Source organism: Myotis myotis, unplaced genomic scaffold, assembly GCF_014108235.1.
Source record: "Myotis myotis isolate mMyoMyo1 unplaced genomic scaffold, mMyoMyo1.p scaffold_m19_p_7, whole genome shotgun sequence".
NCBI classification, from domain to species: domain Eukaryota; kingdom Metazoa; phylum Chordata; class Mammalia; order Chiroptera; family Vespertilionidae; genus Myotis; species Myotis myotis.
The window spans coordinates 46981505-47005138 of NW_023416379.1; the positions used below are offsets into that span (position 1 = coordinate 46981505).

Here is a 23634-nt window from a genome sequence, read left to right on the forward strand (position 1 = left end):
CAAACCTCAGAGGGAAGGTAGGGGAGGGTGGGGGTAAGGGAGAGAGATCAACCAAAGGACTTATATGTATGCATATAAGCCTAACCAAGGGACACAGACACAGGGGTGAGGGCATGAGTGTGAGGGTGGGGGAGGGGGCAAGGGGGGAAAAGGACACATATGTAATACCTTAATCAATAAAGAAAAAAAAATTAAAAAAGATAATCTCTCTTAAAAGGAAAACACAGTCCACCCTAGATTATCCACATAACAAATTAAAATGCCCGAATGACTTCCCTGGCCAGGCAGCATGCCTCTGGGCTGTCGCTTACTGACATCCTTGGTGTGGGCTTAGGGAATAAGAGCCAACATAATGGCATCTGAAAAAATTAATTGGGATCTTAAAATGGCTACTAAAGGGTTTTATGATATATTTTTCAGGCAAATATTAATATTAATGATATTTGGCAAATAAGATATTCTGGATTACACATGCCAGATAGCAAACAGTCTTGATTAGAACAAATAATTAGCAGTTGGCTATGATTTAGTAGGGCTGATACATTCCAAACATTTCTAATCATTTTCACTGATTAAATACAATTTTCAAAAGACTAAATAATTTGTAATATATTTCCCAAACTTTGTACTGTAACTTTCTCCAAATGTGAGGATCAGCTCTAGTGAACTATGAAACAGCGTTGTATTTCAGATGAGAGGCATATTAAATATATATGTTGGAACAATTATTTGTCTTATCTAATGTGAAAAAAATAGTGTTGAAGAAAAATGAGCACAAGTTATAATTTTCTCAATCTTGAGGATAAATTATTCCATTCAAAATACCCACTGTATATTATGTATTTCAGAAATACTGTTAATTTAAAAATTAAAATCATAATAATACATTGTTTGGGAGAGATAACTTCCTATAAGTCATTGTAGCACTATCTAGTTAAAAATGATAATTTAGCCCAGCTGGTGTGGCTCAGTGGTTGAACATCGACCTATGAACCAGGAGGTCAAGGTTTGATTCCTGGTTAGGGCATGTGCTCGGGTTGCAGGCTTGATCCCCAGTGGGAGGTGTGCAGGAGCAGCTGATGAATGATTCTCTCATCACTGATGTTTTTATCTCTATCTCCCTCTCCCTTCCTCTCTGAAATAAATAAAAATAAATTTTAAAAAATGATAATCTAGTATAACACTGGAAAATACACAAGATCCTCAGTGCCAAATGCATTCTCCATAGAAAGTGTTTCCAATTAAAAAAAAAAAAAAAAAAGAACTGTGCACTGTTGGTGGGAATGTAAACTGGTGTAACTACTATGAAAAACAGTATGGAGGTTCTTCAAAAGTTAAAAATAGAACTACCATATGTTCCAACAACTCCACTTCTGGGTATTTATCTGAAGAAAATGAAAACACTAACTCAAAAAGATATATGTGCTTGCATGTTCATTGCAGCATTATTTACAATAGCCAAGATATGGAAACAAGCTTAGTGTCCATTCATGTACAGATGGATAAAGAAGTTGTAATATATAAGTGGGGTGGGGAACAGGAGAAATGACTGAACAGTTTTTTGTTTGTTTTAAATTGGTGGAAAAGAATATAAAGGGATTGTTGGGATGCAGATGTCAGGGCCCCTCTCCGCTAAGACTTTGACTTGCTTGGTTAGGGCACCTTTAAAGCTCCCCAGGTATATGTAATATGCACCCAAGGTTAGATATGAGTACCCCAGACGAGGGCCAGAGCATTTCTCCTAGCTCTGTATCACTCACAGACTTGTGGGTATTCTTTAATTCTCCACTGAGCCCATTGATCAGATGTTAAACAAAGTGGAATCAGGAAGTACAACTTTTTTCTCCTCCCAGTTGATGGGGCTAGTTCATTGGTCTGGAACGGGCCCTGGGCATTGTGATCTGTTCATTTATTTCTGGGGGTGAGCTGCAGCCCACTTTCTACTCAATTATAAGTTCCACAAGAGCAGGGACCTCAGTTGTCTTGTTTATCACTGCATCCCACTGCCTAGCACAGCACCTAGCATGCAGCATACACTCAGCATGAATATTTGCTGAATGAATCCATTGGGAGCCATTAAAGTATTTAATATGGGGAAACGTCTTGGTGAAATATGTATTTTAGATAGACTCTCCATCTGAAGTTTGTGTATAGGATTTAAAGATGGATATAGAAATATCTTTTTTTTTTAATTACAGTATTCGTAGTAAAAGTAAAAAAAATATTGGAATGGAAGGAATAGATAAGGTTCAAAGTTTTGGAGGTAAAAATCTATAGGAGTCAAAGGCAAGAAACATGATTTTCTGCTTATTTTATGAGCATCTGTTGGTTTTAATTTACCAACAGAATCTTCAAATATCTGATTAAGATACACTTAAAAAAACCTTCAGACTTCTGAATTCTACCTTTGCCCCACTCCCCCTCTTTCCTTTTCTTCTTCTTCATCATGAACTAGATGTTGTTTGGTCCACAGAGTCATAAAATTGGGCCTGCATAGCAGCTCTCCACCATAAAGCTGAAGGGGCAAATGCTAGATTAGACTGAAGTAGATTCTGAAAGCACAAATTACATTAGTAAGTGGCTTAGATTCCCATAGCTCCTACTCTGCTACACAGCATCCTCTCTCCTCCTTCCCTTGTGGCCTCAGGACGAGTATCCTGCTGACTTAGGAAGGAAAAGCTCATGCCTGGTGTACAGATGGGTGTGCACAATGTGCTGGTACCACCCCAAATGGGCGTGTGGAGCACTACAGCTCCACACAGGAAGGCTCTGAAGGGTAGTGGTCAAGGGTAGTCCTCCCAGCAGGTAGAATTTGAAGCAAAGCATCTGGTTGTTCATTTTTCCCAGAAGGAAATATGGCCAGAGATACCTTGAGTCCTGGCTATCAGTTTAGCTATCAAAGAGCTGGAGGGAGTACAACTGGAAAATTGGTAACAAGAAAGTCTTGGGAAGAAACATATGGATAGACCACTCCAATGGACACAGAGTGTGACTCTATTTGTGTTCCATGGGAATGTTTTCCAAAGGGCAAGTTCATCAGATAGGAACTAGGAAATCAGCCTTGTGATGTGTCAGACAGCCTCTTTCCCCAGCCACCATGGCCTTGCCCCCTGGCCTTGCCAAATGGACTCTTGAACAGAAAGAGGTTAGGTGTAGGGTCAGCAACAAGGACTTCCACTCACTAAGGCTGATGTGGCTACAGCCATGAGTAGATGCGTAAACTGCCAACAGCAGAGATCAACACTGAGTCCTCAGTGGCACCAGATCCCAGGGCAACCAGCTGCCCTCTGATGGCAGGGCAAACGCATTTCCATCAGGGGAGAGGTGAAACATCTTCTCTCTGAACAGACACGTTAGAGGTTTGGTATCCCTGCCCACAATGACTTTGCCAAACTCACCATGCGTGAAATTATAAGTATCTTTTTTCACCAACAGGTAGATTGCTTCTGACCAACAAACGAATCTTACAGAAATTAATGTGTGGCATTCGGCTCCTGTCTGTGAAGTTCCCTGGTATTACCATGTTCTCCATTACCCTGAGCTGGAGGCCTGTTATAATGGTAGAATGGCCTTTTCACTACTCAGTATGGCACTAGGAATGTGGGAATATCCTACAGGGCTGGGGTAGTGGCTTCTGGTGTGTACATGCTCTGAATCAGGGACCAGTATGAGGTTAAAAGTTCAGTTCAGGTACAGACCCCAGGAAATCTTTTCTGAGTTGGACCTTCCCAAATGTACACATACTCAGACTAAGTTGGGTTCCCCCATATCACAGTATATCCCTTTGTCATAATCATTAGTATACTTTATTAAAATTATCTGCCTACATATTTTTCTCCCTCTACCCTAAAATTTAAATCTGCCTACATATTTTTCTCCCTCTTCCTGAGGCCCTAAAATTTAAAATGTTCAAGGGCAGAAAATGTCTTATCCATCTTTGTATTCCAAAAAGGTAGCACAGTGCCTATCATATATACAAGTCAATAAATATTTGTTAAAATGATCATAAAAAAATGAATTTGATGGGTAAAGCTAATGGAAGACTGACTTATTAACACAGGGTGGGGCAAAAGTAGGTTTATAATTGTGAGTATGCAAAACAGTTTATTCTTGTACTACTTATTTATTAATTACTAGAGGCCTGGTGCACGAAATTTGTGTGGGTGGGAGGGGGGTCCCTCAGCCCGGCCTGCACCCTCTCCAATCCAGAACCCCTTGGGGGATGTCCAACTACCTCTTCCAAGGGACCGCTGGCTTTTAAACGCTTGCCTGCCTGCCTGCCTGCCTGATCACCCCTAACCCCTCTGCCTGTCTGCCTGATCACCCCTAACCACCTCTGCCTGCCTGCCTGATCACCCCTAACCACCTCTGCCTGCCTGATCACCCCTAAACACCTCTGCCCGCCTGCCTAATTGCCCCTAATGCCTCCCCTACCGGCCTGATTGTCCCTAACTGCTCCCCTGCTGGCCTGATCGCCCCTAACTGCCTCTGCCTTGCCCCACACCCGGGACCCAGGATTCCCTCCTCTGGCTGGTCACAGGCACCCGGGATCTGGGCTTCCCTCCCTCTGGGGGGCCACAGGCACCCAGGACCTGGGTCAGCTTCACCAGGGCTGGCTGCAGCTGCAGGGGACCGTGGGTGGACGGCTTCGCCTGGGACACAGCCACAGGCGCTGGCACCCAGGACCACAGGGTGTGCGGCTTTTCCCCCTCCTGAGCGGAGCCTGGCTGGTCCCCATTCCTCTCTCATGAGCTCATTTGTGCCTGGCTGGTTCCCATTCCCCTCTTGCAAGCTCATTTGTGCCTGGCTGGTCCCCATTTCTCTCTCCCCAGTGTTGACTATCTGAGCCATTAGGCGTGATGGAGTGAGGGTGTGACAACCATTTGCATATTAGCTTTTTATTATATAGGATTGTATTATTTTCCATATGAACAACTGTAAACTACTTTTGCGCCACCCTGTAAATTGTCCTCTCATATTGCAAAATTTTGATGTTTTACTGAATGGACATAACATTAATTCTCTTGATACATACTGCTATGGACTGTACTCTGTCCCCCCAAATTCATAATGTTAAAGTCCTAACCCATTATGTAACAGTATTTGGAAATGTGATCTTTGGCAGATAATTAGGCTTAGATGAGGTCATGAGGGTAGGGCCCTCAGGATGAGATTAGTGGTCTTATAAGTTACACCAAAGAGCTTGCTGTCTCTCTACCATGTGAGAACATAGCAAGAATCAAGCCAAGAAGAGAGCTCTCACCAGAGCCCAACCATGCTAGCACCCTAATTTTGGACATTCCACCTCCAGAACTGTCTAGGTGTTTAATAAACAAATTTCTGTTGTTTAAATCACCCTGTCTGTGGTATTTGGCTGTGGCAGCCTGAGCTGACCAACACATACTGAGTTCAAACATGCGAAGGAAGGAAGAGATAAGGAGGTATAAGGCATGATCCTGCCTTCAAGAACCCAGCAATATAACTGGGATCTGTAAGACATTTTCCAACCACGTTAAACCCATGAGGAAATTGATGCAAAAGCAGCACTCAGATACTTGAAGCTTCTTTGAAGCTATTTCAAGGATTCAGTGCTTCTCAAAGTTCAAAGAGGGGAAAATATATTCTTAGTAAAAGATCAGTAAAATTGCCATTTATGCAAGAGAAGAACAATATGCCCAAAATTCTTCCTACGCACATGAGAGAATAACATTCTTAAAACCTTTATATCGGCCCTGGCAGAATAGCTCAGTTAGTTAGAGCATCGTCCCCTATGTCAAGGTTGCGGGTTCAATCCCCGGTCAGGACACATATAAAAATCAATCAATGAGTGCATAAAGAAGTGGAACACAAATTGGTGTTCTCTCTCTCTCTCTCTCATCAATAAATTAAACACACACACACACACACACACACACACACACACACACCTTGTACACTGAAGAGAGAAAATGAATTCTCACAGTTGCCTATTTAGTGTAAGACTAAATGAAGACAAGGGATGACTAATACGATCAGTCACAGAGGAGAGAGATTCAGGCAGGGAGTTGTCCTCCCTCCTGCTCCTTTCGCGTTCTTGGCTTCTGGATGATGAACAGTAAGAATTTTGGCTTTGCTTTACTTGATGTCCAAACGTGCACACTGTAAACAGAACAACACCTTCAATCTGGGGGAATGATATTTAATGCTCATAAAAGCAGAGAACAACACAAGTGGGGGGAAATGAAACAAACCTTCTCTGTTTTCCTTTCGGTGATAAATGCTCTACCTGGAGCACTGGATCCCTTTCCTCTCACATCCCAGCATCACCTCTCTTTCAGGTCACGTCTTTCCCATAAAAGTGCTAAACTAATGCTGCTTAATGACAAATTAATGTCCATGAATAAAAAATACACCTCTAATAGCATGGAGTAATTTGCCATTACAATATCATCATTGGACATGCCCCTGGTTTAATACGATGTATTTAATTCATAACCTAATGAGTGATATATAAAGAGAGGGAGATGAACCCTGCAATTACATTTATGTGAGTCTGTCACCTTATTTGTAAAACCTTAGAGTCATTTACATTCAAATTAGAACAAATGAGTGATTTCACAAAGTGCAGTGATAAATGACCACAGCAGCCCGAGACAAAACTGTATTTCCTGTGGACACATTAACAGTTTCCTATTATTTGTTAAAAATTACAATGCATATTGCCCAGTGTGATGTGAATAATGACTTTTTTACTGATTAGGTCAGAAGACTAATATGTAGCAAAATAAATAATTTTTCTTTTCATTTTTTCTGATTTTTGCTTTAAATTAACTACTGAAATCTGGTGGATTCACACTGCCACCTGCTGCCTAGGAATAGATATTAAAAGTATATTACCATCAAAAGGAGTTTCTTCATCACTTTGGCAATCTTATTTGGAAAGTCTACTTGATGGGTCCTTCCTTATCAATATATTTAAATTGCATAACATAATAAAGGCTGATACTTGGTGAACACAAAGAACACTTGATAATCAAACAATACAATATGCTATTTGCTATTTGAGGGAGGTGATACAAAATGTACAAATTTTCTTTATAAAGCTAACTACAAAAAAAAAAGACATTTTCAGCAAATCACGTTTCTCCTAATGCATCACTTTCAGGGGCTACAACACCAAGTCCAGTGGTCAGTACCCCTGATCTTAGCACAGTGTGTGTCACCGAGGGGAGGGTGTGTGTGTGTGTGTGTGTGTGTGTGTGTGTGTGTGTGTGTTTTTTCCCTACTCCTGCCCCTTGATACTATCGAAAGGAGATGACTGAAGGCTCTGCCTGTCACCAAGGATCTTCCCTACCTTGTCATCTCCCCTATTGGCAGGTATCAACATGAATGGAAAGCCTTAGGGTCCAGGACACAACAGGGTAGGGAAGATACTAGGGCAAGCGAGAAATAGGACTAGACTTGGAGACGAGGCTAAAGACGTCTGTAGATGAAATGATGAGTTTGAATGGTGGTCAGGGGAGCACGTGGAGGTTTTCAGACTGGATCAACATCCTAGTTCTGAATTTCAGTTTCTTCATCTGCAAAAAGAAAACAACACTGACCCGCCTTAAGGGATTACTTTGCAGAGGAAAAATGGGAATCCTTGTGCAAAACACAGTATAAACAGCGCTCCCAAAATGTTGGTTCCCTTCCCTGGGAAAGATAACGATGGCTCTGGGGAATGTGGTTTGGCATGGACAGAGGCTAGACAAGCAGATCCCTAGAGGAGATCATGAACTCATCATAACCTATAACCAGCAATGGTGAAAGTCTAAAGACATTAGTAATGGAGAAAAGGATCAGGTCTGAGAGATATTTGGGAGGCAGAATCAACCCATCTTGGTGGCTGATTGGATATGGTGGTGAGGAACCTAACACTATGTCCAAATTTCTAGACAACTAATGGATCCATGGGACCATCAATAGAGAAAAGGGCTGGTTATCTCATGTTAATTTTGAGTCCGGTGTGATATTTAGGTGGAGATGTTCAATTAAAAAAAAAGGCTAGGAAAAATCAGAGTTTGGGAAACAATCTGGATTCAAAAGGTTTGTAATGTTTATCTGAGGGATTCAGTAAACCAGTAGACACACTGAAACCACTTCATGTGCAGAGATTCCTTTATGAGATTTAAAACAGCGAGTGGCATGTATGAACACATGTACTCGGAAAAGCAAGGCATTCCATGCATTTTATTGGACCCATCTTAAAGACAATGATTGCTGTTTAATGAATTGGTGCATCTTTTGATGGACTTTTAAAAAAGATCACAGTGGACAAGGAAGAGGAGTAGAAGGGGGGAAAAGGAAGGGAGTATTCACATTTTATTTGGGACTGGATCACAAATAGCAGATAAAAGCCTGACAGGTCATGCTTATTAGTATACTAACAGGACAGTCTCCATAGGACAGTCCTATGAAATTTCACTGCAAAGAGGGTGAGAAAGGATACAAACTTGAGGAGTTGTTTGCAAATACCTTACCTTGGGATGATGGACTATTGTAGCCCCTGTCCACCCCAACTCCACCCCCATCAGTTAGCATCATTTTCATTGCTCATCTGCCTGTTTATTCTACAAACATGCACTGAGAACCTGTGTGTTCTCAGTGACCGGCCCTGGGAGAGAGCCTGGGAACTAAAAACTAATCAGGTGAAGGCCTCATAAGCCTGGGAGGCGAATTCAATGCCTGTCCTCACTGACACAGAGGGATATTCGGGGTCCCTGCCCTCAGCAGTCTCCCAGAGGAGACACAAGACCAAGGAGCCCACACAGTGCCCTCGAGGTGCCCTTCCCTTTGCTGGGTGGTGGGGGGAGAGCAGCATCCATGCATGTGCAGAAGAGCTTCAGGCCAAGGCAATAGCTGGTGGTTAGGAGGCTCAGGGAGGCTTGGGGTGGGCGTGATTCATTGAGTATCAACCAAGGGGCTCTCCTTGGACATGCTTTTTAATGAGCCCTGGAGGATAACAGGAAGTACAGGAGAGGGGTCTACCCTTCACACCTCTGGAAGAAAACCAAAGAAATGATGGTAATTTGAAAATAACAAGACAACACCAGACATTTAGTGAGGAGAATGGCTTCACAGACTCCTAGTTGAACAAAGTACTAAACAAGGACGGAGATTACCCTTAATTGATGGAGCATAATTTCTAAGTATGTGTTAAGCACTGAAGATTTTTCATTTTAATAAAACATTTTTATACTCAATAAAATGGTTCTATATGAAATCAAAGCTCAGTTGAGCAATAATACAAAAAATGTAAATAAGTATTGTTATAAGATTGTGTCAAAATATAAAAGCAGACTGACCTAGTCTGGTCATTTTATAATCCCCAAAGAGAGGGAGGGCATATATTTTAAAAGACTAGCATAATGAAGGTTTCTACATAGACATGGTTTCAGTTCTCTTATAGTCAAAGTTTCCTTCCACACACTGGACATCTTGCAGTGGTCACAGATAAAACAGAAAAGTAAAGTTACACAAGAGAATGAGATGAAAGCATATTGGTGAAAAGAAAGTGAAAATTTCAACCACTGTTCAAGCAAGCTAATAATAAATGATGTGTCCACAAAATATATCTGTATGCAAGCTACACGTTTTTCTCAGCAAAATAATAAACTGCAAGAATTAAATTCCAAAGTCCACAGTCATTTGATATTTCAGCAAATTCATCTGATGGGGTAGGGGAAAATATTCATGATCTTCTAATGTTTGTCTGGAATTCTCATTTATAGAAAACTAATATATAGGTGCACACACAACTGTATAGACACACTATTTTAACATGCATCATGATAAGCGGCAATAACCAAACTTTTGTCAACATATATCATTGATTATACCTGTCATTAAAAAAGTGAATCAGGTGATGCTGTTGAAAGTTTGAGTTACAATATTTGATGTAGAAATAGCATATAAAAGTAATTTCAATTTCACAAGTCTAACCCACACTTTTGAAGTCAAGTAACCTTTCTACATTATTTCCATTTGCTACTTGCCGAAAGGGATTAAAAATAACTCTCCCATATCACCCAACAATATTGAGGGGAAAAGAAAAAAAAATAAGATAAAAAATAGTTAAACATTTACTATTAGATTAAATGAGTTGAGATGATAAAACTTTCATATACTGTATTTGAATTGTTCCTTAGTTGAACACGGCTGACATCCCTCACACCATCACCAAAGGAAGCACTGGTTCCTACCTCCCAAGGTTGCTGGGAACATGAAATAAGATGATGTAACAGAAAGAGATTTGGAAACTGCCTAGTGAGTAACAGAAGTCAATAATCAAGGCCATATTTAGAATTAGAGAAAAAAATTAGGAGGGAAATAAAATAACTGAGCAGGAAACAAGTAAAATTTTTCTATTTACTAATCTCATGTCATATTCACAAGGATAGCAGAATTAAATTGTGTGGATTTATCATTTTTTAAATTTTATTTTCACTGTCTTTATAATGCTGTAATAAATGTCAGCAAAATTCATACAAGTTGGGGAAATGGAAGGATTCCAATACAGGGAATTATTACTGAACTCTCTGTAAATATCTTACACTATCTGCCCAAGAAGTCCCCTATCTTCCTCCTGAGCCAAAGGGTTTTCATCCAAGAAGAAATAATGGTCTTTGGAATCAGAAAGGCCTACCACTCATCAGCCATGTCACCTTGGACAAGCTGGGTACATTTTGAATCTCTGATTTTTCGCCTATAAAAATGTGCAAAGAGCCTGGCTAGCATGGCTCAGTGGTTGAGCATTGACCTATGAACCAGGAGATCGCAGTTGATTCCTGGTCAGTGCACATGTGTGGGTTTTGGGCTCAGTCCCCAGTAGGGAGCATGCAGGAGGCAGCCAGTCTATTCTTTTTTATCACTGATGTTTCTATCTCTTTCTCCCTCTCCCTTCCTCTCTGAAATCAATAGAGGTATTAAAAAAATAAAATAAAACAAAATGTCTGAAGTTGCTGAGGACTGAAGGTGAAACACTGGTGTGAACTCACAGTAGGCTTTTTTCTCCCTGCCCCTCACAGAGCCTTCCTGACCACCCCAGCAAATCCAGGGAAGAATGCACAGATCACTCATTTTTCCAGCATTTATTGCCTAGGAAGTTCATGTGCTAATTAAATATACACTTATGACTTTGTGATATATTAGTTTCTGTTACTGAATTCTTAAAGGACTATCCAACTTATTGTGCATTTGTGGTTATTCCATGTGGAAACCAGACAGCACTGCTTCAAATCATGATCTGTTCCCGCATCATCTCTCCGGCCCTGGCAGTGAACCCTGTGCATGGTTGGTGAGTTACTCTACTGCCCAAGGATGGTGGGGATCTGGGGTGGGCAGGGAGAGTGGAGGCCATGAGCTAGGACATGAGAGCTGCAGCTGGCTCCTAGGAGCTCTCAGCTTGTGTCCTGGAGAAATTCTAGCAGCAGAGACCACATCCCTCCCCCATTCCATTTTACCTGTCAGTTGGTGGGGTACCGCCTATAACGACAGAGGGAAGGAATGTGAAGGGCATGTTGGCAGGATGCTAGCTCACATACCTGGATGAGATAGTGGGAACATAAACTGAGGAGCTCCAACAGCTGCAGGTGGCTGCCAGCGGCTAACACATCCTGGATCACACCCGGCTCCAGCAAAACCTGTTATTTAATAAAAAGAAAAGTACCAGTTACTTAAAAATTAATACTAGCTTAACATGGAAAATAGATTGCTATATTTAAATTGCCACGTCACATGCTCTATCTGAATTATGGAAGTCAGTTCTTTCCCACATTCTGATTAACAAGCTGTGGCCCTCACTCTAACAGCAGACTTCTCCTTTCCTATACTCATTTCATGTGTGTCAGGCTCTGGACCTAACAACTTGTTTTTGTAGGAGTATATAACCATTTGCAAAGAATAATATAATAGTCTTAAAATTCACTTGTGATGTATGTAATCTCATAATATTTAAAAACAAACAAATTTTAGTTTTTCAAAGTATGTTTCAGAATTTTGTAACAGTATGATTAATAGATATTTTAGGGATAAGGGCTTATATTTCTACTTGCAATATGAGACCAGAGGTGATATTATTTCCTTTTACTTCTAAGCCCAGCAACATTAAATTTCAACCATAAACTTTCATTTTTCTCAATCTCTGATTCTCTAATATTTTCTATTTCAAATGAAAGATGAAGAAATAGCATCTTTATAACAAAGACATCACAGAGAAGTAAAACTTCTTAAATATACTGGTGATATCAACTCGTCATTTTTTCTGGTTAATTCCAACTTTGTGCCTACTGCTGCCACTCCTGAGCTACTGAACAGGGCTAGAGAAAAGCACACCACCACGTTGGCTAGATTCACTTTACATGGGTGACTGCCAGACCCAAGAAGGCCTTAGTGCTGCTCATCTTAACTCATTTCCCATTTCCCAAGCCCAGTGCTTCCCAAAGTGGAGGCCCTGGACCGGCAGCATCAGTATCACCTGGGAGCTTATAAAAATTGCAAATTCTTGGGCGCCTCCCCAGACCTAATGGCATCAGAAACTTTCAGGGGGAGGCCCAGAAACTGGTGCTTTAACAAGACCCCTGGTGGTTCTGATGCCCAGGGCAGCATGAGAAACACTGATGTGGTCCATTCAGTCTCATGTACCTTCTTCTCACATGTACCTCTCTCCTCCATCCTCTTCTTACTCAAACCTCATGATCTTCCAAAGGCTTTCACCATCAAACCTTCCAGCCACCTACCCATAACTGTATCAGCATACAAATATGCCATTCACAACAAATTTCCTCAGGAAAGTTGTCTAATACTACTATTTGCTCTACGACATTCTCTTGAACCCACCCCTGTTGAGTTTTATTCACATTGTTCCTCTAAAAGTGCTCTTGATTAAGGTCACCAGTGACCTCCAAATCCAATAGTCATTTCTCAATAATTAATCTTATTCAAGCCAACAGCAGTTAGCAAAGTTGATTGCTCTCCTTCTGGAATGATTCATTCCCTTGCTTCTGGCAGTGCTCTGTTTGTTGGTTTCTTGTACTTCACTAACCACCCCTCTCCATCTCCTTCCCAATCTGTAAGCTTTGGAGATGCCCAGAACTCCATTCCCAGATCTCTCCTTTCCTCTCTCCATTTACTCTGTGGATGATTCATGCAACCCCATGGCTTTAAAACTATTTATGCTCATTACACTCAAGTTTGTTTTTTCAGCCCCGACCTCACCCTTGAACTCCAGACTATTATGCTTATGATGTATCACCACATGAATGTCTAACAGGCAGCTTAAACTAAATGTAGCCCATTCTGAACTCTGATCCTCTCCACCAACCATCAAACCTGCTCCTATCTCAATCCTACCATCGCAGCAAACAGCTGCTCTCAGTGATTTAGGCTAAAACCCCAAAATCATTCTGGACTGTTCTTGTTTTCCTCATATCTCACATCTGATCCATCAGCCACTCCTGTTGACTCTACCTTCAAAATAGTTCCACAACCCAATCACCACTCAGTACTACTTCCATCGATATCACTCTGGTCCAGCGGTTGCCAACTGGTGGTCCACGGACCACTGGTGGTCTGTGAGGTCTGAAAGGTTGGCAACCGCTGCCTACTCCAATCCACTGCCTTCCTAGATGAAATATAATAACCTCCTAACGACTGAACTGTTTTCTCCTTTGCCCCCTCATGCTGTTTTTACTAATATCAGTCAAGTTGATTCTTTAAAAACATAAATAAAATTATGTCACTCCTTTATTCAAAACTCACCAATGACTTTTTACATCATTGAAAAAAATCCAAATTCTTCACTGTAACATAAAAAGTTCTTTGAATACCCTGAGGACCCTAGTGTTTACAGCTAGCTGCTTTCTTTGCCAATCACTCTTCCTCAATATATCAGCGTGGCTCACTCGCTCATGTCCTTCACACCTCTGCTCAAATATCATCTTCCCTGAGAGGCCCTATCTGAGCATGCTAGGTGAAACAGAACCCCACTCTCCAGCCCTCATTCCCTACCTCCTTATTCTGCTTTATCTTTTTCACAGCATTTACCACTTTGCCATTTAGTCCATATTTGTCTATTTGATTCTTTTTTTGTTTCTCCACTCAAAGGATAGAAGATCCAGAAGAACAGAGACCTGATCTATTTTGTATCCCCAGTGCTTAGAACAATGCCCAACACATAGCTCTCACTTAATATCAGTGAATTTATTTTATAACAAATTACTGATAAATTAATTTCTAAGTATATTTTAAAATTCAGAATTAATTTTTAATCTAATTTTAATTAGTCTATTCTGTTAATTAATTTAACCTAACAGAAAAGAGGGAAAAGGACTATAATCTTATTCTGAAAAGTCTTTATAGCTCCTTTTCCTTCTAGTCAGAAGGAGAAGCCTGCATTTCCCCAACTCCTCCAGGAGAGAGGCTTTGACTGACAGTCAGGAAATTATTGCAGCTCCCATCACAGGCGCAAGAATGTAGTATATTCTTGCAGAAGAGGCATGGCCTGAGGCACAGAATGGGGAATAGATGGATTAGAAAGGTTAGGCTTAGCCTTTAAATCCTGTCAGTTGCGCTTATTACACACGACTGGCATTCATGATAACCTCCCAGGCTTGGTAATGCCAAACACAAAGGCAGATATCACAGAGAGACAAGAGGAATATTCCACAGCACGTGCAACACGTCCAGCGGGCCCCCTTGGAGAAACCCTCCCATGAAAAACCCTGCCAGGATGGCGTTTGTCTTTGTTTTACCGTTTTGTAGTTGTTGTTTTTCTCTCTCTCATTATAACGTAAGTTTTTCTAAAAGACACTGTATCACAGAAAATCCCTAGGTGCTTTTAAAGGACCCACTTTGAAAAAAACAAAAAACCTACCAGGAAAGCTGGGTCTCACTGATGGAAGCAGAACCAGCGTTTGCAAGCGCCAGTTGCACTGGAGTCTTTTCCATTCAACTTTGTTGATCTTTGGTGACAGGTTGTTCTAATGTATTTTTCCAGAGAATCTGTGTTTGGGCAGGAATACAACGGTTCGATATTCTCACAATTCACAGTATCGTGAATTTTTCTGTCACCTGCCTAGGACAATTGGCTGAGGAAGAGCCTCCTGCAGAAGGAAGGGGTCTCAAACATGCCCATGTATGGAGGACAACTGAGGAAACTAAGTTCCAGTCCTGCAAAGCCTATGTGGTCACATTGAGGTCTTTCAGAAACAAATGTCCATCAGCATCTAGTCTGGCACTCAATGCAGGACAGACGGGAGGACAGGTCACTTGAGGACCACCTACAGGGAGGGAGGTTGTCCCCAGAGAGTTCAGAGCAGAGTGGAGGAGCGGAAGCTAATGTTTAGTATCTTGACACATCCTGTCACTCATCAAACTGGAGGAGCTTAGCTCAGAGGGAGGCATCAACAATGGACAAAACATGTCTGAATAACAACAGAGATCAAGAAACATAAGATGCGAAAAGCCAAGTGGTCCAGGATGCAGTGGGGAAGGTGAAAAACATTACAGATACCTAACTGGGCTGGGCACTGCCTCTGCTCAATGATGCTCCCCTGCTCTAGTGGAGCCAGGGCTGGGGTTTCTCCAGGTTAAACAAAGAGGTTGTGATGCAATCTCAGGTGGCTCATGAGTACCTCTTGTTCACAGGGCCATCTGCATGGAATATTACCTCCCGGTACCCACTCCTACTTGACCTCCAGGTGGCAGAATGCAGAGGGGCTGAACTTGAAAGAGAGGAACTGGACAGTGCAAGCTGGGGAGCTGACCATCTCATGGTGGAACCTCCCCTGCAGCTTATGGCAAGCTAGGTCATGTGACCTGAGGAAAGGTCCACAGCTGAGCCCTACCTCAAATGCTGAGACTCCACTCCTTTGATCAACTTGGGATAAGACCTGGCCGGTGGATGTGGTCAGGGTGACACTGGCTGGTGTGACAAAGCAATAGAGGTAGAAGCGACAATTGCAGTAGAAGGTGGTGGTCTCTAAAGTTACCAGTGAGAGTTATTACATCAGAATTCAGTCATGAAGTGGTCCCATTGCCCTGATGGAAGGAGGCACTCTTGAATACTTAGTGCGAATGTGTCTTAAGCAGCAGGGTTGGTTAGTGAGAAGTTGAAACTGTGCAAACTCTAACGAAGACCCTTCAAACTGGAATGAGTCTAGGGCTCCTGGTTTCAGTTCCTCAGGCAGGAGATGGGACCCAAAACAATGGAAGAGGAGGGGTCTCGGGTGACATTCTGCACAAGGCATGATGGGATAGGCCACCTCCACCAATGCCCAGACCTCACCTGGCTGGCTCCGGGAGGGCAGCGCTAGGACTGATGTGGTACACAGACCCCATGGAGTCCCTGCCATTCCTTCTGCAGCTCCTCCTTGTCAGGGCTAGCCTGACAGGTTGAACCAGGCTGAGGTAGGGAGGTGGGAATTGAGAAAAGAAAGAAAGACAGGAGAGCGGGATCGGGAGGACTACAGCTCAATCAAGGAACTGCAGCAGGTTTATTAACCACGCAATGTCTTTTATACACAAGACACTGAATAGGAGGTCTGTCAAGAGGAATGTATTCTTTGTTCCTCTCAATCTCTAAGGGAGAGACAGAGCAGGACAAATTCTCGGTACAGCAAATCTCAGTAAATAGTTACAGACTTCTTGATAAGCCATGAAAGGCTGTTCTCATTCTACAAAGGTTGCTCTCATTCTACTGATAACCGCCATCCAAACAAGTCTGGGAAAACTGTGTGGGTAAGGGTCCCAGCCTTGCTAGCCCCTTCAGGTGCAAGGACCTTGTCAGCTTACACCCGGTCTCCAACACCTCCTCCCACATCACTAAGCGTCCACCCTCTCAAATTGGTCTTGTTATTCTTTTCCTTCTCTTTATTTTCCCTCCCACTTTTATGTTCCTTCTTAAATTAGTTGCTGGTAGGGATTTTCTTGATTCATCATGAGAAGTCGTAGGGTGACCTTTTCCTCCTCCCTTATGAACAGTAAGTCAGCATCTTCAGAAAATTTTGTATCTCATGTCTTCAAAGCTATCTTCCTCATTTCTTGCTTTAGGAAACTTTTATTTTTTTATTTTTTGTAATGTATTTTTATTGATTTCAGAGAAGAAGGAAGAGGGAAAGATAGAAACATGAATGATGAGAGGGAATCATTGACTGGCAGCCTCCTGCACGCCTCCTATAGGGGATCGAGCCCGCAGCCTGGGCATGTGCCCTTGTCCGGAATCGATCCCGGGACCCTTCAGTCCGTAGGCTAATGCTCTATCCACTGAGCCAAACCGGCTAAGGCCCTTCAGGAAACTTTTAAACTGATTACTTCTGGGTTTGTGGATAGAGTAGCCTGAAGGAATTGAACATGTTAAAGCTAGACAGCTAAGGTCTTTACCAAACACACAACTGCACACAGGAACACAAGCACTTCTGTAAGTACTCTTCAACTGCAAATTAAAGGTGGCATAATACTATTTATGAGAATAAATGAGCACATTTCCCCTCTTTTTAATATTTTGTTTATTTGGGATTTTTTTCTGTATAGTAAAGCAAAATGTCAAATTATCACAATTTTGAATTTATAAACCATCAAGTAAATTAAATACAACTGAATAAATAAATTTTAAATGATCATATATTCAAGACACATAAAACCCTTTGCATACAGCTCTTCAAGAGAATTCTGTAAACAGAACATGAACCATAAGATCTAGCTATGAGAAACTGCTACGAATGTAATTTTTGTTTCTAAGCTATTACACCAAGGATATTTTTATCCACAAGGTGGCGCCTATGTTTAAAGCAAAAGAATTTTATCAATTATTCATGTACAGCACCTCTACCACTGACACCTTAAGTTTATTTTTAGGAAAGAAAATTAATCGAGTAAGGATAATAAAACATATGAAATCTACTTTTAAAATGTTTCTATCATTTGAGAAATGTTCATAAATATTTCTGTTGAAATGCTTGGTTTAAGCAATACTGATTAGAATTCAGTAGTTTTCCATAAATCAGGTCCCAATATTTGAATGTAGTTCAAACTTTCTGTCCTTGTATTTACTAGTAGAAACTCTCATGATGTGACCCCAACCCACTTTTTACAACTTAATTACAATTCTGCATCCTTAGGTCCCTCTGCTAAAGCCAATAGTCCACTGTTCACACTCAGGCAATACCTTTTTCTCCACCTTGATAATCTTCATCCTAACTTCTTCAATATCCATATGTCAAAACCCTACCCAGTCTTCAAGATTCAACTCTAAGTCCACCTCCCATACAAAGCTTTTCAAGGTCTTCCCTCCCTGCAACCTCCAGCTGGGATTAATCTCCTGGGACTACAAACTACCACAGACACTGAACTAAGCCAGGGGTGGGCAAACTTTTTGACTCGAGGGCCACAATGGGTTCTTAAACTGGACCGGAGGGCCGGAACAAAAGCATGGATGGAGTGTTTGTGTGAACTAATATAAATTCAAAGTAAACATCATTACATAAAAGGGTATGGTCTTTTTTTTTATTTCAATAGTTTTATTCATTTCAAACATTTTAACAAGAAGAATGTAAACACTAATTATTATAATTTGAAACTTCAAAAAATGGAGGAATCATAGCACAATAACATACCTTATATTGAAGATGGCAAAGGCAAAATAAAATTGCCTAACAAAGGAAAGGTACAAAAGCCTTTCAAATTAAACTTACATATAATAAAATAATTTAAAACTAAAACAAATAGAAAACAAAATGTGTAAACAGTAAATTAAACATTTTCTTTAGTGCAACTTCCAAATTATGCCCGGGATGTAGATGTAGATGGCAATGTAGACTGGGTTGAAAGGTTTTTGGTCTTTAAAACATCAACTTCAGTGGGAACAGTGTTGTTGGTCTCCTTTTTTAGCTAATGCATCAAAGTCTGGAGTTAGTTTTGTTGTGGCTATTCTCAGGATAGATCTGAGGTGTTCGTCAGTTAAGCTGGATCTGTGAGGGGCTTTGCTGATGTTCATGACGCTAAATGTCTGCTCACAAACATAGGTTGACCCAAACAGCACCAGTATCTTCTGTGCCATCCTCTGGATGTTTGGAAAAGTGGCTTCATTAAGTGAAGCATAAAAGTCTCTGAGTTCAAGAGAGCTGAATTTCTCCTTTAGGACAAAGTCAGACTGAAGATCGATGAGTTCCAGTTGCACCTCTTCTGGTGCTGTTTCAGGGTTTTGTGACAAAGGACAGGCCACCAGTTGAAGTGACTGGCCAATTTTTTCAACATCAGAAAACCGACGACAGAATTCTGCATGCAGGTCATCCAGTGATTTGCTGTATTTCTTCACGTTTTGGATGGTCTCCTTCTGTGTGGCTAGTGTGGCAAAATGAGTGAAGACTTTGTCTGAAATTTGTCTGGAAAAGAAAATCAGCTTCGATTTAAAGGCTTTCACATTAGTGTAAATGTCATGTACATACTGATCTTTTCCCTGTAGCTTCACATTTAGCTCATTCAAATGTGAAAATATATCTACAGCAAATGCAAAGTCACACAGCCAATTCTTGTCACTCAGCTCAGTAAATTCGTCAGACTTCCCCTTTAATTTCAAAAATGCACCAATATCTTCGTTGAGCTCCTACACTCGTTGGAAAACTTTGCCCAAACTCAACCAGCGGACACGAGAGTGGTAAAGTAAGTCGTGGTGATCTGCATCAGTTTCCTCCAGAAACTTAAAAAACTGACGGTGCTGAAGTCCCTTTGCTCGAATGAAATTAACAAGCTTTACGACTGGATTAACAACATGATTAAGTTGTAATATAGACTTGCACAATGATTCCTGGTGAATAATACAGTGAAGAAAAATAACATCTTGGTTAGGGTTCTCCTCTTTCACTTTATCCTGAATTCTTTTTAGTAGTCCAACATTTTTTCCAGTTAAATTTGGAGATCCATCTGTCGTGACATTAGCAAGTTTACTCCATGGTAGCTTCATTTTCTCGATGACAGTAGACACCCGGTCATACAAGTCCTCTCCCCGTGTTTTTCCTTTCAGTGGATCCATGGCTAAAAACTCCTCCGTAATTTCAAAATTGTCACTAATCCCTCGGATAAAAATTAAGAGCTGAGCAGTGTCCTTTACGTCATTACTTTCATCCAATGATAGTGAATAAAACTTAAAGAACTCTGCCTTACTATTTAACTTGCTGGCCAAGTCTTCATCAATCAGTTCCACTCGACGAGTCACTGTCCTGCGCGATAAGCTGAGTTTTTCAAACTTGCCTTTGCTCTCTGGACACAAGAGACCTGCTGTCTCTATCATACATTCTTTCAAAAACTCGCCTTCAGAGAGAGGTTTGCTAGCTTTTGGTAATTTGAATGATAGCATAAAACTTGCTTTGGTAGTTGTCTCTTGAATTGCAGTTTGTCTGTGAAAGACATTTTGCTGAGCCTGTAATTTAGCCATCAACCTCTGTGCAGTAGCCTCCCGTTCTCGAGGTGACTGCTTGCTAGCATAGTTGCCATGCTTTGTGGCAAAGTGACGCCTGAGATTATACTCTTTGAAGACTGCAAGTGTTTCCTGGCATATCAGACATATCGGCATTGATCGGACTTCGGTGAAAAAATATTTTGTTGTCCACTCCCTCTTAAACACTCGGCATTCACTGTCCACTTTCCTTTTCTTTGGTCCACTCATGTTTAATATTGGGCTAAAACCAACAGTACCGTTCTCTTATTAAATTCTTTACTAAAATAAGACAGTAAAGTATAAAAACAAGTGATTAAATTTGCTCTACTATAACATTTTTGGTCTTCTAAAAATATATATATATAACAAAATCATCTGAAAAAGTTCAGACATGGGACAGAGGCACACCCTGACCATAGAGAACAATCCCTTTCCTCCATAGGAAACCTGTGTATCTTTCACACAGGCCCTTTGTTTATGGTAACACACATAGCTGCACATTGCTGTGTCTTCCAGACACACTTGTATGGGAGGTGCTAGGGCAGTGCAAAACATGGGTAACCAGTAGTTACCACTAGCACTTCCGTTACTGGCAAAAAACAGCCACAGTGCACATAGTGTGAAAGAGCCCATTATCAATGTCAGATTGCATCCACTGGACTCTATAAAAACAACCAAGTGCCACTTTTAAATGCCCATTGCAACAGTTTTTCTTATTAAAAGCTGGAAATGGCAGGATATTTATATATATACCCCTACTGTGACAGCCTGGCAGAGCATTACAAAGGAGAAAACCCAGCATCTGATGATGTCCATAAGTACAAGACTTCAGGCTGTCATTACCAGGAAAGGGTTTCATCCAAGTATTAGATCTGAACATTTGATTTTCAGTTTTTCATTTGCCCAATTACTTCTGAAACCCTGAAATTAAGCGATTTTGTAATAAAATCTTTAGTTTGCCGGGAGCCGGTCCATCCTTGCTGTTTCAAGGGACCTGGCATATATGGCATACTGTTCTTAATATGTTTGCTCACCTTCTTGGCACTGTGTTTTAACCAAGGTCACCTCTCTGAGAAAGGTTGTTTCCCCAGGTAGGGATTTTCCCCTGAAGTTAGGGAGGGAATAAAACCCCTTAACTAAGTGCCAGGCGGGTAATTAATCACTTTAACTACTAACAATCATGCTTAAGCTACATAATCTTTACTCCCTGGAATGGAGATAAGAAACGCCCTAACCTTTGGACTAGAAATTGATAGGATTGGAATCAACTGGTATAAATACAGATGTAACAAGACAACAAGAGACAGAACCTAGACACAGAACCTACACAGAACCTAGAGACAGAAGAACTTCGTTGGAGAGAACATGGCAAAAGATCCTGGACAGAAACTGGCCACAGAACCTAGAGACAGAACCTAGCAAGAGAACCTGGCTGAAGAACCTAGAGACAGAATCTGGCTACAGAACCTGGATAGAACATGGCAAGAGAACCTGACTAGAACCTGGTGACTGAACCCTGCTGGAGAACCTGGACAGAACCTGGCTGGAGAACCTAGCGAGGGAACATGGCTACAGAACCTGGCTGGAGAACCTGGCTGGAGAACCTAGCAAGAGAACATGGACACAGAACCTGGCTGGAGATCCCAACCAAAACTTCACTGGAGATCCTGACCAGAACTTGGCTAGAGATCCTGGCTAGGCTGCTGATCAACTGAACGCTGTCTCCGTGTCATTCCTTCTTCGCCGACTCCGTCCACACCTTTGGGGACCCCTGGACCTGCTGGGGTTGGACCCCAGCAGAAGGCAATAAAACAAAAACCTCGTGCCAGCTAAGTCTGTCATTACTTATCAGAAAACAATAGGTTTCCTACAACCACTGCCACATAGACTCCCACTTACATTTCATTTGCCAGGTCTAGGCCATGTGACTACCATAGCTGTAAAAGAACGCAGGAAGTTGACTTTTTATGGCTAGAAGCACTACTGTCTCCAATCTAATTGGAGCTCTGTACAAAGAAAAAAGAGGAAATGGATGTTGTGTAGGCAGTCAGAGTGTAGACTACAGCTCATAACACTGTTTCTACGATGGTAAATCTGCAATAAATGCTAACTATTATGTTTCTTTTTTATGCAGCCACGTGTTTTTGCTCTGAATGAATTATGTGTGTGTATCTTATCTCATGTTTTACCTATGAGAGCTGAATGGCAGGGTCTATCCTATTTTATGTTCATGGCTGTTGTACATCCTGGAAGAGAACCTACTAGAACTACTTAGTAAAATTCACAGGTTTGAAAACTACAGTCCCTGAAAGAAATGTTAAAAGATGTCAAAAGTGCTTTTCCAGCAGTGACGACCTCCCCACAATCCTTGCCACTCACTAAGGATCTCCATCCCTCTTCAGAAGAGAAGAGGAAACACAAGAAGAAGCGCGTGGTGCAGAGCCCCAATTCCTACTTCATGGATGTGAAGTGCCCAGGATGCTATAAAATCACACCGTCTTTAGCCAGGCACAAACCGTAGTGTTGTGTTGATTGCTCCACTATTCTTTTCGGCCACCAGGAGGAAAGCAAGGCTTACAGAAGGATGATCCTTCAGAAGGAAGCAGCACTAAAAGCACCTCGAATCAAGATGAGTGGGGAACATCCCAATAAACACATTTTGGATACAAAAAAAAAAGATGTCAAAAGCCTTCATAGGGGAGCCTGGTCACATGCTAATCCTCATCAAAGACTATCTAATTGAATGTACTAAATGAAGGGACACTTAGACATTTCAACTAATAGTTGTAATAATGTATCCACATAAAGGTGACCGTTGTGTTGTATTGTGTTGTATACAGAGGTCCTCAAACTTTTTAAACAGGGAGCCAGTTCACTGTCCCTCAGACTTTCCACACATGTACACTGCGGGCCCGGGACGAGTCGACTGCTAATCAGGACAGGCAGCGGCGGCAAAAACACCCGGCGGGCGGGCGGCATGTGGCCCGCGGGCCATAGTTTGAGGACCCCTGATATAATACATTTGTGATTTGATGATTGAGCCCTTAATTAACAAATTTTTCTAGGGGGCTTCCTTCCATACACAGTAAGAACACTTGTACAAATTTTGACTCTAAAAGATTCAAAATCAAATGTTTAAAAGTACTACTTTGAGACACTTCCTTCTCCCTTTTCTTCCCCTA

At 41.4% G+C, this 23634-nt stretch overlaps 1 protein-coding gene across 8 annotated transcripts in view; it reads right to left on the bottom strand.

Annotated features, from left to right (window-relative positions):
* KLHL32 (kelch like family member 32) overlaps positions 1–23634 on the bottom strand; it is a 217679-nt gene that overhangs the window by 77448 nt on the left and 116597 nt on the right. For all 8 annotated transcript variants that reach the window (XM_036317421.1, XM_036317420.1, XM_036317419.1 and 5 more), the window contains one exon: positions 11565–11663. In XM_036317421.1, the coding sequence (XP_036173314.1) occupies positions 11565–11663 (99 nt within the window). The remainder of the gene's footprint in view (positions 1–11564; positions 11664–23634) is intronic.